This window comes from Lacerta agilis, chromosome 4 (genome assembly GCF_009819535.1).
Source record: "Lacerta agilis isolate rLacAgi1 chromosome 4, rLacAgi1.pri, whole genome shotgun sequence".
Classification (NCBI taxonomy): Eukaryota; Metazoa; Chordata; class Lepidosauria; order Squamata; family Lacertidae; genus Lacerta; species Lacerta agilis.
The window spans coordinates 2360920-2375342 of record NC_046315.1 but is presented as its reverse complement, the minus strand read 5'-3'; the positions used below and the strand labels follow the sequence as shown (position 1 = coordinate 2375342).

Below are 14423 nucleotides of genomic sequence, written 5' to 3'. Positions count from 1 at the left end.
TGGCAGGGTCTCACTCCCGTCAGCAATCGTGCTGCAGCATTCTGCACTGACTGTGGCTCCCGGATCAGGAGCAAGGGAAGCCCCACGCAGAGGGCATGGCAGTAATTCATGGACTGGCTGGAGCTGATGGGAGTTGTAGTCCCTTCGGAAATTAAAACAGGAGGCACATGCAAGCATCGGGCTCTGTAAACAGGCGGTGTTCTGCATTTCACCGCAGGTTCCTTAAGGCAAGTAGGTATTTCATGCGCAACTGGTGCAGCTGCCAGCTGGGGACTCGATTTGGAGGAAGGCAGGTGGGGAGATGGAGACGGGGAGATCAGCGCCCCCCCCCCCAAAAAAAGCCCTGAGAAGCAGGCACGAAAGCCCATGGGGGTGCCCCCACCAGAGGAGAGGGCTGCAAAGGAAGCTTCTCTGTTGACAGCTGTCAAGTCCCAAATTTTCATGGAGTTGTCGCAGGGGGTGGGGGTCATCTCAGTGGTTAGAACTTCCCTGCCGAGTCTCAGCTCGCTGTGGGGCTGCAAGAGTAAAGGTTTTTTTGGGGGGGTTGGGTGAACCCCACAGGTCGCTGCGTCCGTCTGCCTTGCCATCGTCTCCCGGGGGCTGTCCTTTCTGACAATAAGTTTCTGAGGTCCATCAGGTTCTCCAGAGCTTGAGCAGAGCCGTGGCTCGGAAGGGCCCCCCCCCAAAGGCTTTGCCCCAAAAGAAGAGGAGGAAATGAGGTCCCAGCAACCAGAGATGGGGAGGTGGCGTTTGGGGCCCCAAGCCAAGTCACCCCCCCCCAGGCAAACTCTGCAGGTCATTAGTGCAAACGTGGCCTTCCCCCCCCTCTTGGACGCTGCAACTTCATCCGTGGCCTCGGGTCCCTGCCTAATCCAAACGAGCTGAGCCGCAGAATCAAAGGGTTGGAACACCGCAGCTCAAGAATCCCTGGCAACCTCTGCTGAAAAGCCTCCCCCCCCCCACGAGGAAGGCGAGCCCACCTTCCCAGGTAATCCGCTTCGCTTCCAGAGGTTGGGATCACCTTTCTAGTAATTTGAATCGGGGGAATCTGGGCAGAAACGGCGGCGCCGGCTGGCGAAGACAGAAAGGAAAAGTCACATCTGGGGAAGAAAGAGGAGGAGGAGGGTGTGTGTGGATCCTTCATTCGGGAGGGGTAACGGGACAAGGAGACCCTCTTCCCCCAGCCACCCGAACGGCCAGCCACCCCGAGGGTCACCTGTTTGCGGCGCTGGGCAGCGTCTCCCTTCACAAGAGCGCACAGGGTCTCTTGGCCTTGACGGGGGCCGGGTTGAGGACGGCACGGACGGCCTCCGTGAAGACGTCCTTGATGCCCTCCTGGTTGAGCGCCGAGCACTCCATGTACTTGACGGCGTGAATCTGCCTGGAGAGGCTGACGCCCTGCTGGGTGGTGACGGGCACCTGGTTCTGCTCCTTCAGCTTCTTCACCGCCTCTGGGCTGGAGCGGAGGTCCTTCTTGGTGCCCACCAGCAGGATGGGGACGTCGGGGCAGTGGTGGCACACCTCCGGGTACCACTTGTGCTTGACGTTCTCGTAGGAGGGCGGGCTGGCGATGGAGAAGCAGATGATGAAGACGTTGGTCTGCGGGTAGGAGAGCGTCCTCAGGCGGTCGTACTCCTCCTGGCCGGCCGTGTCCCACAGGTTGAGGCTGATTGTCCGGCCGTCCACCACGCTCTGGGCGCTGTAGTTGTCGAAGACGGTGGGGATGTACTCCTTGGGGAAGGCGTTGGTCGTGTAGCAGATGAGCAGGCAGGTCTTGCCCACTGCCCCATCCCCAACCACCACACACTTGATGCTCTGCATCGCGGCTGCCCTGGCACCTCCTCTCCTCTCGCCTTCAGAAATCTGCAGGGGGAGAGACAGAAGGAAGGCGCAGTCAGGGCAAGGAGGAGAAGCCCAAGAGGAAGAAGCTGCCTAGACTGAGGTCCCCCTCGCTCAGTATTGTTTACACACCTCGCTCAGTATTGTCAACACGTTCCGCTGAGTATTGTTTACACACCTCACTCAGTATTGTCTACACACCTCACTCGGTATTATCTACACACCTCGCTCAGTATTGTCTACACGCCTCGCTCGGTATTGTCTACACGCCTCGCTCGGTATTGTCTACACACCTCACTCGGTATTGTCTACACACCTTGCTCGGTATTGTCTACACGCCTTGCTCAGTATTGTCGGAAATGAGCCATCAGTAAATCACACTGTGCAAGTTGGCGTCAACTCTTTATTAGCAAGAATGCAAACTGCACAGACTGGGCAAAGTGCCAGGCTTAATGAGCACAGCAGCTTATCCCTGGTAGGTCTTGCCCCATGGGTCAGTTGCCAGACTGAAAGTCCCCACCTCCCCACAACCATCTAAGTCCCTTCCTCTCCAGAACTTTTTCCAAGCAATCAGAGACTGTGCTTGATGAAGCTCACTTCTCCTCTGCCCCTTTTCTGCCTCTTCTGATTCTGGGAGACCAGTGGGGAGGGGAGCTTGTCCCAGCAGGAGAGGGAGACTCTGGCAGGTTGGCCACTGTGAGAACAAGATGCTGGACTAGATGAGCCATTGGCCTGATCCAGCAGCAGGCTCTCCTTAGGCTCTTCAGCACGTAAGAGCCTACATCAGACACCCCTGAGCTCTCTCAGGGGTAAACACAACAGCCCCCCCCACACCAGTAGCTGTTCCACACAGAACTGCAAGCAAGCATCTCATGCCCTCCATCTGTCGAGATCTGCATCTCTCTGAGACTGGGTTAACGCTCTGGTGCTCAAATCCTGCTTGCGAGTTTCCCACTGGGGCATACGGTTGTCCGCCGGGAGAACAGGATGGTGGAGGAGACAGAGCACTGGCCTGATCCTGCGAGGCTGCTCTGCTCTTACTTCCCCTGTGTCTGGAGGCTGCGCTTTGGGGCTCGACCAATGGGCATCTTTCCCCCGTGCCCATCCCAGACAGCCTTCCCCAGCCCCGTCAAGCGCCAAGGCAGGCAGCAAAGCTAACCTCCATCCCAGCCGCCTCCCGGCCAGCCGGTCACATCCGTCAGGACGGGGGGGGGGGGCGGGCAGAGGCAGTTTGCAGGGATGCCGGTGGGCGATTGGAGGGCGAGAAGCAGACACTGGGAGCTGCCGGCCAGCCGCTAAAGGCGGGAAATGATTCAGAAGCAAATGCAGGGTCACGAGTCTCTAGTGAGATCACAGGCAGTGACTAAGGTCTGGGCAGAAAACTTGGAATTGTCTTTTGTTCCGATTCAGCAGTAAAGAGCGGGGTTTCGCGGGGAAAAGAAAAAAAGAAACCTGCTCAGACACTGGGCTTTAAAGCATGGATCTGTTTCTAGAACATGTGGAGAACCCCTAAGTCTGTGCATTACGCGATGAGTGCAGGCAAGGCATCCTTGGGGCGCTGCACTCGTGTGAAGTTAAATAATGCGTGCTCTAGTATTTGCATTTATGCCCCCACCTTTGATGAGGGGCAGACGGGGCTCAACCACCTGGGAAGGGAGCCTATCTAGGAGAATGAAAAATTCTGCTCCTAAACCTCCACTGCCTTGTGGGATATCTCTGGGAGAAGAAAAGGGTCAGGGGTGAACCCCACACCAATCCGGAGCGGAGTCCCTAAGGCAGTTTGGTGGTGCCTTGTAAGCCTCCTTCCGGCAACTCCAGCAGCCAAGCTGGTGCCAAACGTCTTGGTCTGCTTTCCTTCGTGGGGGTCTTGTCTTCTGGGCAGCCCAGGACCTCCAGACCCAACTGCCCAGGCTTTCACCCCAGATATGTCACTTCGGTGCTGGCAATGCAGCAAAAACAACACAGGGGGGGGGGCTGTTAGTAAATTCCATTCCACCTTAAGTCGCAGACATGGGACTGTTGTGTGTCACATGTCTGTTTACACACCAGCACAGATTGCTGGGAACTTCCATTGTGTATAGCTTTTGCTTTTGCTTTTGAGACTCTCTCTGAGGAGACAAAGGACATGTTTTTCTTTGCTCAATAAATCTGCTTGTAAATATGCTTACACAAGCCTCTCTCGTGCCACTTCTGTTGCGAGGTGGTTTCTGTTAATATAGCGTGCTCAGGCTTCAGATAAGTCTGAGTCGCTGATCTTATGCCGCACCAGAGACCGAGGATCGCCAAGCAGATCGGCTGGAAGGGTGTGATCCAGCTGGGGGCCTCCCGACTCCCTCTGGATGCCGACAGGGGCAGCAGTTGTGAGTTACTTCACCCCCAGAGGCGCACTCCATTGTCTCTCGAGACAACCAACCCACCTTCCGTCTAAGAAGCCCAATGGGTGGTGTGCAAGGTTTCCTCTCTCTTCCCTCTCCCCCCCAGTAAATAATCAAGTGAATGAATGAGTGAATAAGTCCACCTCCTCTGCTACAATTGGGCTGTTGATTTCAGCTTCTTCACACAAACAGCAGAATTGTCTCATCTCTCCCTGCTCTTAGATCCACACTGGCCTATTTTGGTTCCTTGTCTGCCGCTGTGCAATAAATATTTACGATGACTACTCTTCGATCTCTTGCCCTCCCTTCATCATCAGGTCCCAGGGCGGGTTAGTTGCCAAATATTCAGTATTAAAAACATTTTAGAGCAAATGGCACTCACGGGAAGAGGAAGGGCCTTATTCCTTCCAAAGTAACTACAGTGTACCGTATTTTTCGCTCCATAAGATGCACTTTTTTCCTCCTGAAAAGTAAGGGGAAATATCTATGCGTCTTATGGAGCGAATGGTGGTCCCTGGAGCTGAATTGCCCAGGGGCCAAAAGAGGATCGTGCTTTTTATTTTACAAAGAGAAAAGGGGGTGTTGAAAGGACCCCGCTCAGCAGCTGATCAGCAAGAGATCGGGAGAGAGATAAGAGTCCCGGCCCCCTTTCAGCCCCGCCCTCCTTTGTTGCAGAGGGGGGTTCTTTGTTTCCCCAGCGACATGTGACTGGCTGATTAGATTATCTGTCTGGAAACTGTAGAAATGGCTCCCTTTCCTTTAGAAGCTGCAGAAATGTGAGTTGAACCCCATAAAAACGGGGCTTTTCCTCTTTGCTTTTCTCCCTTTGCAAAAAAGCTGCAAACCGTTTAGCTGATCCTTAAAAAAACAGGGCTTTTCCTTTTGCAAAAAAGCTGCAAAACTTTTAGCTGATCCTCAAAAAAACAGGGCTTTTCCCTTTGCAAAAAAAGCTGCAAAACTTTTAGCGGATCCTCAAAAAAACAGGGCTTTTGGAAGAGGAAAACCAGAAAAATATTTTTTTTTCTTGTTTCCTCCTCTAAAAACGAGGTGTGTCCTATGGAGCGAAAAATACGGTACTTGCAGGGAAAGCAAGAAAAAACCCAGGAGGAAATCCCCACAAGCAAAACCCTCTCAAGGCAGAGTCAGGAGTTCCTCAAGAATTCCCCATTCTTTCCCACCCTTACCTTGAGTGGCAGGGGGAGGGGGTTGAAGGCAAATACAGAACAATTCCCCCCCCCCAAATCCCACACACAGCCCACATCCCTCACATCCCCCTGGGTGCCACCATTTTTGGGGGGGGCGGTTCAAATGTCTCTGCCAGCAGATGAATGTACCTTCACCCAAAGGGCACTCTGCGCGTGCTCATAGACCTCTGGCCTTTCCTCCCCGCACTCCGACCTCTGGAGCAGCCTCTCCAATTATTATTTGTTTAAGGACACAAGGCAAACTCTGCTGGATGAGGCCAAGGGCTCGCTTTCCGGTCCGGCATCCTGTTCTCGCAGGGGCCAACCAGGGGCCCGTTATGGGAAACCCGCAAGCAGGATTGGACCCTTTCAACTCTACAATTCTATGTTTCCATGATTCGGGGCAGATAAAAGAAAGCACTTCTTCAAAATGTAAAACCAAACGAACAAATTCAAACATACACCAATTAAACATTGTGGATGTGTTCCTAACTGCCTACATAGGTCTGGCGGAATGGAAATGTTTTCAGGAGGCGTTTGGAAGTTGGCACACAATGCGACCACTGAATCTCCAGTGGCAGAGAGTTCCACGGGACTTGGGTCGATGGCACTAAAGGCTCGGTTTCTCGTTGCTGTCAAACGAGCCTCAACAACTCGGGGAGCGACGAGAGATGCTTGTGCGGATGATCTCGGTGACCGAGCTGGGACCCATGGAGGCAAGTTATTCGGGGCTTTGTGAATTAATACAAGGACTGTGAACCTGGATTGGCAGTAAGTGGGCAACCAGCGTGGCCGTTTCAACAACGGGGCCACATGTTCTCGACGAGAAGCTCCCGTCAGCAATCTGGCCGCAGCATTCTGCACCAGGGGGAGCTTCCAAACCGCCCCACAAGGGCAGCCCCACAAACAGTGTCTTACAGTAGTCCAGCCTCGAGTTTCCCAACGCATGGTGGACTGTTGCAATAAGATCAGGCCCTACGTAAGACTTCCGGGGGGGGGGGCTCCTTGGATTTCAGTAAATATATTGGGGGGGGCAATGGGAGTTAAGTGTACTAAGTCTCTCCAAAACACCCCAATTGCTGTCCCTATACAGCCAGCCGATTTGGGACTACAATTCCCATCATTCCTGACCACTGGTCCTGTTGGCTAAGGATGATGGGAGTTGTAGTCCCAAAACAGCTGGAGGGCCATGTTTGGCCACCACTGCTATACAAGAATCCCCAGAGCGCCCCCCCCCTTCCAACGACAACCAGGAAAGCTGCTCTCTCGTCTAGCAGAGGCTGCAGCCGGAGGCTGGGTGGGTGGGGAGGAAGAGGCCTGATCCATAAATACACCCGGCAGCTCTCGGTATATTTAGCCCAGCTCTGGCCTCGGCCGCGTCCGGCTCCGACTGCCATTAAGCATGAATCCGCAAAGCGGGGAACGCTGAGAGCTGAGCTGCCGGGTTGCCTAAAAGGTTTCTTGGCAAGGCGGAGACGCAGGTCCTTCAGATGAGGGAAAGCTGGCAGGAGTTTTGACGCAAGAGTTTTGACGCCCCCAGTCTCTCCGGAGCTGGAGACTACCCAGCGAAGCACATGGCAACGTGAAGACTAGGCTGCTGGATCAGGCCAATGGCCCACCCAGTCCAGCATCCTGCCCTCACAGTGGCGAGCCAGATGCCTATGGGAAACCTGCAAGCAGGATTCGAACCCAAGAGCCCTCTACCCATCTTGGGCCAGAGCAAACAAGATGAATGTTAACAGGGAGAAATGTAAAGTACTACACTTGGGCAAAAAAAAATGAAAGGCACAAATACAGGATGGGTGACACCTGGCTTGAGAGCAGTACATGTGAAAAGGATCTAGGAGTCTTGGTAGACCACAAACTTGACATGAGTCAACAGTGTGATGCAGCAGCTAAAAAAGCCAATGCAATTCTGGGCTGCATCAATAGGAGTATAGCATCTAGATCAAGGGAGGTAATAGTACCACTGTATTCCGCTCTGGTCAGACCTCACCTGGAATACTGTGTCCAGTTCTGGGCACCACACTTCAAGAAGGATACTGACAAGCTGGAACGTGTCCAGAGGAGGGCAACCAAAATGGTCAAAGGCCTGGAAACAATGCCTTATGAGGAACGGCTTAGGGAGCTGGGTATGTTTAGCCTGGAGAAGAGAAGGTTAAGGGGTGATATGATAGCCATGTTCAAATATATCAAAGGATGTCATATAGAGGAGGGAGAAAGGTTGTTTCCTGCTGCTCCAGAGAAGCAGACATGGGGCAATGGATTCAAACTGCAAGAAAGAAGATTCCACCTAAACATTAGGAAGAACTTCCTGACAGTAAGAGCTGTTGGACAGTGGAATTTGCTGCCAAGGAGTGTGGTGGAGTCTCCTTCTTTGGAGGTCTTTAAGCGGAGGCTTGACAGCCATCTGTCAGGACTGCTTTGATGGTGTTTCCTGCTTGGCAGGGGGTTGGACTGGATGGCCCTGGTGGTCTCTTCCAACTCTAGGATTCTATCCTGAGGTTTCCAGCAACTGGCATTCAGAAGCATTGCTGCCTCCAACTGTGGACGGCAGAGCCGAGCCATTGTGGCTATTAGCCTTCGAAAACCCTCTCCTCCTCCATGAATTTCCCTAATCCTCTTTTAAATCCGTCCAGGTTGGTGGGCATCCCTGTGTCCTGTGGCAGGTAGTTCCACAGTTTAACTATGTGCTGCGTTAAGAAGGATTTTTTAAAAATCTGTTTTGAATCTTCCTACATTCATTAAACGTCCACCAGGGACAAGAGAGGGAGAAAAGGTTTCGCTGTCCACTTCCTCCATGCCAAACTTAATCGTATCATCTTTTTTTTAATCTCCTCAAATAATTGTTATTAAAAAAATTAACAATAAGGACATCAAACATCCTATTTCCAGAACAGGAGCTGCGAAACACCAAAACTGGAATTTCTGCAGCAGTACCGTTCACAGTGACTAATTTGCTGTTAAGCCAACCCTGCATACAAAGTTATACAAGGTAAAAAATAACACAACCAGGATATCTGAAGAAGAGTGCATGCACACGAAAGATCATACCAAGAACAAACTTAGTTGGTCTCTTAAGGTGCTACTGGAAGGAACTTTTTTAATTTTTTTATCCTGTATACAAAATCATACAAGAACGTGACAAACTAATCAAGGTACAAATAATATATACTAAATCAAAAAAAGAAAAGAAAAAGAAATTAAAAACCTTTTCCTGGTTCAGAGTTGGAGGACCCCACCCCCAAAAAAGGTCTTTCCCTCTCTCTCTCTCCTAACACTAGAACTCGTGGATGTCTCAGGAATTTGAACGTTGGGATATTCAAGATGGGTCAAGGCAGGTATCTGTTCATGCAGCACATCGTTAAATTGTGGAACCCCCTGCCACAGGAGGCAGTGGCGGCCACCAACCTGGATGACTTTAAGAGGGAATTAGACAAATGCCAATTGCTGGAAACCTCAGGAGGAGAGATGCCTTAGATGCTCAAATCCTGCTTGCAGGTCCCGTCCCACCCCCCGCCCCCCCAAAAAACAGCACCTGGTCAGCCACTGAGAAGAAAAGGATGCTGGAGATAGGCTCCTTTTGGGCCTGATCCAGCAGCCGGGCTCTCCTTTTCTTTTTGCCAGCCTCTGTTCCAAAGCTGGGGTCCCTTCCACAGAACCCCCTTTCAGGATCCCCCATCCGGGAAAAGCTCCCATGGCGGGGGTGGGGCTGCCTTTGATGTCAGGAGAAAGGAAACGCCGCCGCTTGCAGAAATCTAAACAGGAAGCCGGCTAGGCAGAGACACGGCCCAAGACGTTTTGCTGCCAGAGGCAGGAAATCAAAGCGGGGGACCTCCCCCCTCCCCTATGGATTCACAGCGAGCAACACCCACCTGCTTAGGAAACCGCCCAGAGAAAGAAAGCCTGATCAAAGCGGACGGGGTCAGCGCGAGGGCCAGGCGGGTCCGTGGGCCTTGCGCAGGAGACTTTCTCCTTCGTGCATTGGCCTAATCCTCTTTTAAAGCTATCTTGGTGGCCATTGCTGCCTCCTGTGGCAGGGAGTTCCATAGGCTAACTATGTGCTGCATAAAGGACTTCCTTTTTTAACTTCCATATTGAGGCTCACTGGAGTTCTAATGCCAAGAGAGAGGGACACAGGCTTTTCCCCCCTGTCCGCTTCTTCCTTGCCATGCTTAACTCTACAAACTTCTATCATGCAGCCTCTTTTCTCTAAACGAAACCTTCCCAAACGCTGCAATCTTTCTTCATAGGGGAGTTACCCTCTTGATCGTTCTGCTTGCCCGTTTCTGAACCTTTTTCCAGCTCCATTCTGAGGCGAGGCGACCAGAACTGGACACACTCCCAGACGCACCACAAGATTTGAATAATGTCTTCATGATATGGCCTGTTTTGTTTTAAATCCCTTCCCTAATGGTCTCTAGCATGGAATTTCCTCACGTAATGAATGCTAAGGGCGCCTTAGTGTTCCGTGAGAATGCAAAAAAAATTATTTGGAGCCAGAGATTTGTAGCTTTTCGATTAGGAATTGTAGGTGCTGAAATTCCAAGGGAGAGGCAAGCCTCAAATAATCGACAATATACAAACGTTTAATATAATTGGCAAACCCTCCTGAAAAGGGACAAGTGGAAAGCAGACGGGTGAGCAACAGCTGTGAAAAAGATGTTTGGATGTTACCGGAACTGAATGAAGATCCCGTGATTAGGCTTTTGGAGTCAGTGCGTCAAGGGGCAAGGCGGCCTAATGGTGATGGACAGAGACATTGTTTGCTTTGATCTATCTCGTTTTTTGGGGGAGTATATCAGAGGCTGTGAAAACATCGGAAGGGAATGAAAGCAATGGAAAATACAGGTGAAACTGGAAAAAATTAGAATATCATGGAAAGGTTCATTTCTTCCAGTAATTCAACTTAAAAGGTGAAACTAATATACGAGACAGACTCATGACATGCAAAGCGAGATACGTCAAGCCTTTATTCGTTATAATTGTGATGATTATGGCGTACAGCTGATGAGAACCCCTAATTAACAATTTCAGCTTTGGGGTTTTCATCAGCTGCACGCCATAATCATCACAATTATAACAAGCAAAGGCTTGACATATCTCGCTTTGCATGTCATGAGTCTATCTCGTATATTAAACTCCAGTAGCTAATGAAAATAATTGCTTACATACCGGTAAATGGACTTTTCCACGATATTCTGATTTTTCGAGTTTCACCTGTAGTTGATCAGACACCTCCAGCGTTTGAAGCATGGGAAGCAAAATAATAATAATAATAATTAAATAATAATTTGGCAGAATTGGGATTTTTCTATTTTTTACTGACGATTGTATAAATAATTTGGAAGGTAATTTGGAATGTTTCAATGTGGTTTTGATTGGTTGTCGTATTGAAAAGTTTAATACAAATGATTTGGCAAAAAAAGAAAAAAGAAATTCGAAGGGAGCAGAAAAGAACGTTTTAGAGCTGAGGGAAAGCTCATACCAAGAATAAACTTAGTTAGTCTCTAAGGTGCTACTGGAAGGATTTTTTAATTTTTAATTTAGCTTAAATTGTATTCTGAATACGCGTGCAATTAATTGTTACTGTTTTGAACATTATTCCGCTCTTACCTTCCTTAGCGGGTCATGCAAACCGCTATCCGGGGGTGGTGGGTGCACTGGGGGTGAGTTTGTGGAACCGAGGGGGTGGGCCCTAAAAGTTAGGGAACTGCTGATCCAGAGAGGGTTCGGTTGATGTTTGCTCACCGGAAGCTAAGTTCTGAAACGGGAAGCAGGACCCCAGTTCCTCTGCCGTTTCTGGGAAGTGGCCTCTGAGGCGGAAGAAGCAAACTCACTTTTTGGGGGGGAGGGTGTGTTGTATTTCCCCCCCCTCTCGTGTCTATTCTCAGGGTCCTTTCCCATTTCCCCAGCCTCAGCTCCCCCTCCTGCGGAGGGAAATTGCACAAGGCAAGCACCCTGGGGCTTAGCAGGGGGGGGGGAGAAGCAGTCCCTGGGAGCCCCCCCCCCTCCCGGCAGAGTCTGGCCTCACCGCTGCCTGTTTTGCAACGGTCTCCACACACCTCGGCCGGCTGCAGACGGGATGCTCAGATACGCGACACCCAAACTGGAGTCACAGTGGGGGAACCCTGCATTCCTCTCGCCCCTTGCGAAGGACAGGTGTAAGTATCAGCAGATCAGAGGCTCCGCCCCTGATGCTTCAGATGGACAATCGGCCTTTTTAATAAAGACTGTTTGTTCATTTAAATGTTCACGTGCAAGGAAAAGGAGGGAGAGGGGAAAAAAGAAGCACAACCGATTTAAAAACGATTGGAATACCGTATGTTTCACTCCATAGGGTGCACCGGACCATAGGGCGCATCTCGTTTTTAGAGGAGGAAACAAGAAAAAAAATATTTTTCTGGTTTTCCTCCTCTAAAAGCCCTGGTTTTTTTTGAGGATCAGCTAAAAGTTTTGCAGCTTTTTCTTGCAAAGGGAGAAAAGCAAAGCTCCTTTTGCAAAGGGGGAAAAGCAAAGAGGAAAAGCCCCATTTTTATGGGGTTCAACTTACATTTCTGCAGCTTCTAAAAGAAATGGAGCCTTTTCTACGGTTTCCAGACAGATAATCTAATCAGCCAGTCCCATGTCGCTGGGGAAACAAACAACCTCCCTCTGCAGCACATTCAACAAAGGAGGGCGGGGCTGAAAGGGAGCCGGGGCTCTTATCTCTCTCCCGATCTCTTGCTGATCAGCTGCTGAGTGGGGTCCTTTCAACACCCCCTTTTTCTCATTGTAAAATAAAAGGCACTATCTGCTTTTGGCCCCTGGGCAATTCGGCTCCAGGGACCACCATTCGCTCCATAACACGCACAGATATTTCCCCTTAATTTTTAGGAGGAAAAAAGTGTGTCTTATGGAGCGAAAAATATGGTACTGCTGAAGAGAGATGGGTTAGTGACATCCCGGGCACTGCCCAATCAGTGTCAGAAACGGAGATATGAAGGCTAGGTTCACTTTCAACCTAGGTTATGGGCGCAGCAATGGAATGTAGGGCTTTTTTCAGAACAAGAATACAAAGCTGAAAATGAATGAACTGCAACTAAAATATTATGTTCATTTTTCACATGGTCTAGTCCAGGGGTAGGCAACCTAAAGCCCCAAGGCCGGATCTGGCCCAATCGCCTTCTAAATCCGGCCTGTGGGCGGTCCGGGAATTGGCGTGTTTTTACACGAGCAGAATGTGTCCTTTTGTTTAAAATGCATCTCTGGGTTATTTGTGGGAGATAGGAACTGTTTCAAAATATAGTCCGGCCCCCCATATGGTCTGAGGGACAGTGGACTGGCCCACGGCTGAAACAGGTTGCTGACCCCTGGTCTAGTCCTTCTCCTGCCCACCCCTCTAATATTCTTAAGAGGGTCTCTTCTCCAGAGTAGCTGGAAGTGGAGAGGCAGAAAAAAGGTCCTCCTTTCCTTCCACTCTGCAGTTTTACTCTGAAATCTATTGCGCCCAGAGCTCAGAAACTGCCCAAGCTAATGAAGAAGAAGAAGAGTTTGGATTTGATATCCCGCTTTTCACTACCCGAAGGAGTCTCAAAGCGGCTCACATTCTCCTTTCCCTTCCTCTGTGAGGTGAGTGGGGCTGAGAGACTTCAGAGAAGTGTGACTACCCAAGGTCAACCAGCAACTGCATGTGGAGGAGCGGAGACACGAACCCGGTTCCCCAGATTACGAGTCTACCACTCTTAACCACTACACCACACTGGCAATGAATCGCCTTGTTGCAAAACGCGACTGGAACAATGGGAGTTTTGAACGCCGCACTCCATCGACCCTGTGCTCAGCCTGTTGCTGCAAAGCAGGATCACAACAATTTCTCGAGAGTTGCAATTCTGGTGAGGAAACCGTTTTGTTGGAGCAAGCTAAATGGCCGAGGGTGGTGTGGTGTGGAGCAATCCCCCCCTGTGAGGAAAGGTTGCAGCACTTTAAAGACGTGTTTGTTAGTTTCAAGAAAAGGCGAGGAAGAGGAGCGACAGAGAAAGGAGAAGAACTTTCCCTCCTTGCATCATAACACTAGAATCCATGGGACTCACTCCCCAAGGACAGGAGGGGAGGCAGTGATGGCGGCCAACCTGGGTAGCCTTAACAGAAAATCCAACGTATTTACCCAAGAAATTTAAGGCTATAGGTGTCTACTAGCCAGGATGGCTCTGCCTATCTTGATTTCAGCAAGGCCTTTGACAAGGTGCCCCATGATATTCTTGTAAAGAAGCTGGTCAAATGTGGGCTAGACAATGCTACCATTCAGTGGATTTGAAACTGGCTGACTGACCGAACCCAAAGGGTGCTCATCAATGGCTCCTCTTCATCCTGGAGAGAAGTGACTAGTGGGGTGCCACAGGGCTCTGTCTTGGGCCCAGTCTTATTCAACATCTTCATCAATGACTTGGATGATGGGCTTGAGAGCATCCTGATTAAGTTTGCAGATGACACCAAATTGGGAGGGGTGGCTAATACCCCAGAGGACAGGATCACAATTCAAAATGACCTTAACAGATTAGAGAACTGGGCCAAAGCAAACAAGATGAATTTTAACAGGGGAAAATGTAAAGTACTACACTTGGGCAAAAAAATGAAAGGCACAAATACAGGATGGGTGACACCTGGCTTGAGAGCAGTACATGTGAAAAGGATCTAGGAGTCTTGGTAGACCATCAACTTGACATGAGTCAACAGTGTGATGCAGCAGCTAAAAAAGCCAATGCAATTCTGGGCTGCATCAATAGGAGTATAGCGTCTAGATCAAGGGAAGTAATAGTACCACTGTATTCCGCTCTGGTCAGACCTCACCTGGAATACTGTGTCCAGTTCTGGGCACCACAGTTCAAGAAGGATACTGACAAGCTGGAACGTGTCCAGAGGAGGGCAACCAAAATGGTCAAAGGCCTGGAAACGATGCCTTATGAGGAACGGCTTAGGGAGCTGGGTATGTTTAGCCTGGAGAAGAGAAGGTTAAGGGGGGATAGGATAGCCATGTTCAAATATA

General features: G+C 50.3%; 1 protein-coding gene and 1 pseudogene across 1 annotated transcript in view; both read right to left on the bottom strand.

Annotated features, from left to right (window-relative positions):
- LOC117044872 overlaps positions 1-14423 on the bottom strand; it is a 934741-nt pseudogene that overhangs the window by 156088 nt on the left and 764230 nt on the right.
- RHOG (ras homolog family member G) overlaps positions 1230-14423 on the bottom strand; it is a 29866-nt gene continuing 16672 nt past the window's right edge. Inside the window, exon 2 of the mRNA XM_033145720.1 lies at positions 1230-1863. Coding sequence (XP_033001611.1) covers positions 1246-1821 — 576 coding nt within the window. The 5' untranslated portion in view covers positions 1822-1863 and the 3' untranslated portion in view covers positions 1230-1245. The remainder of the gene's footprint in view (positions 1864-14423) is intronic.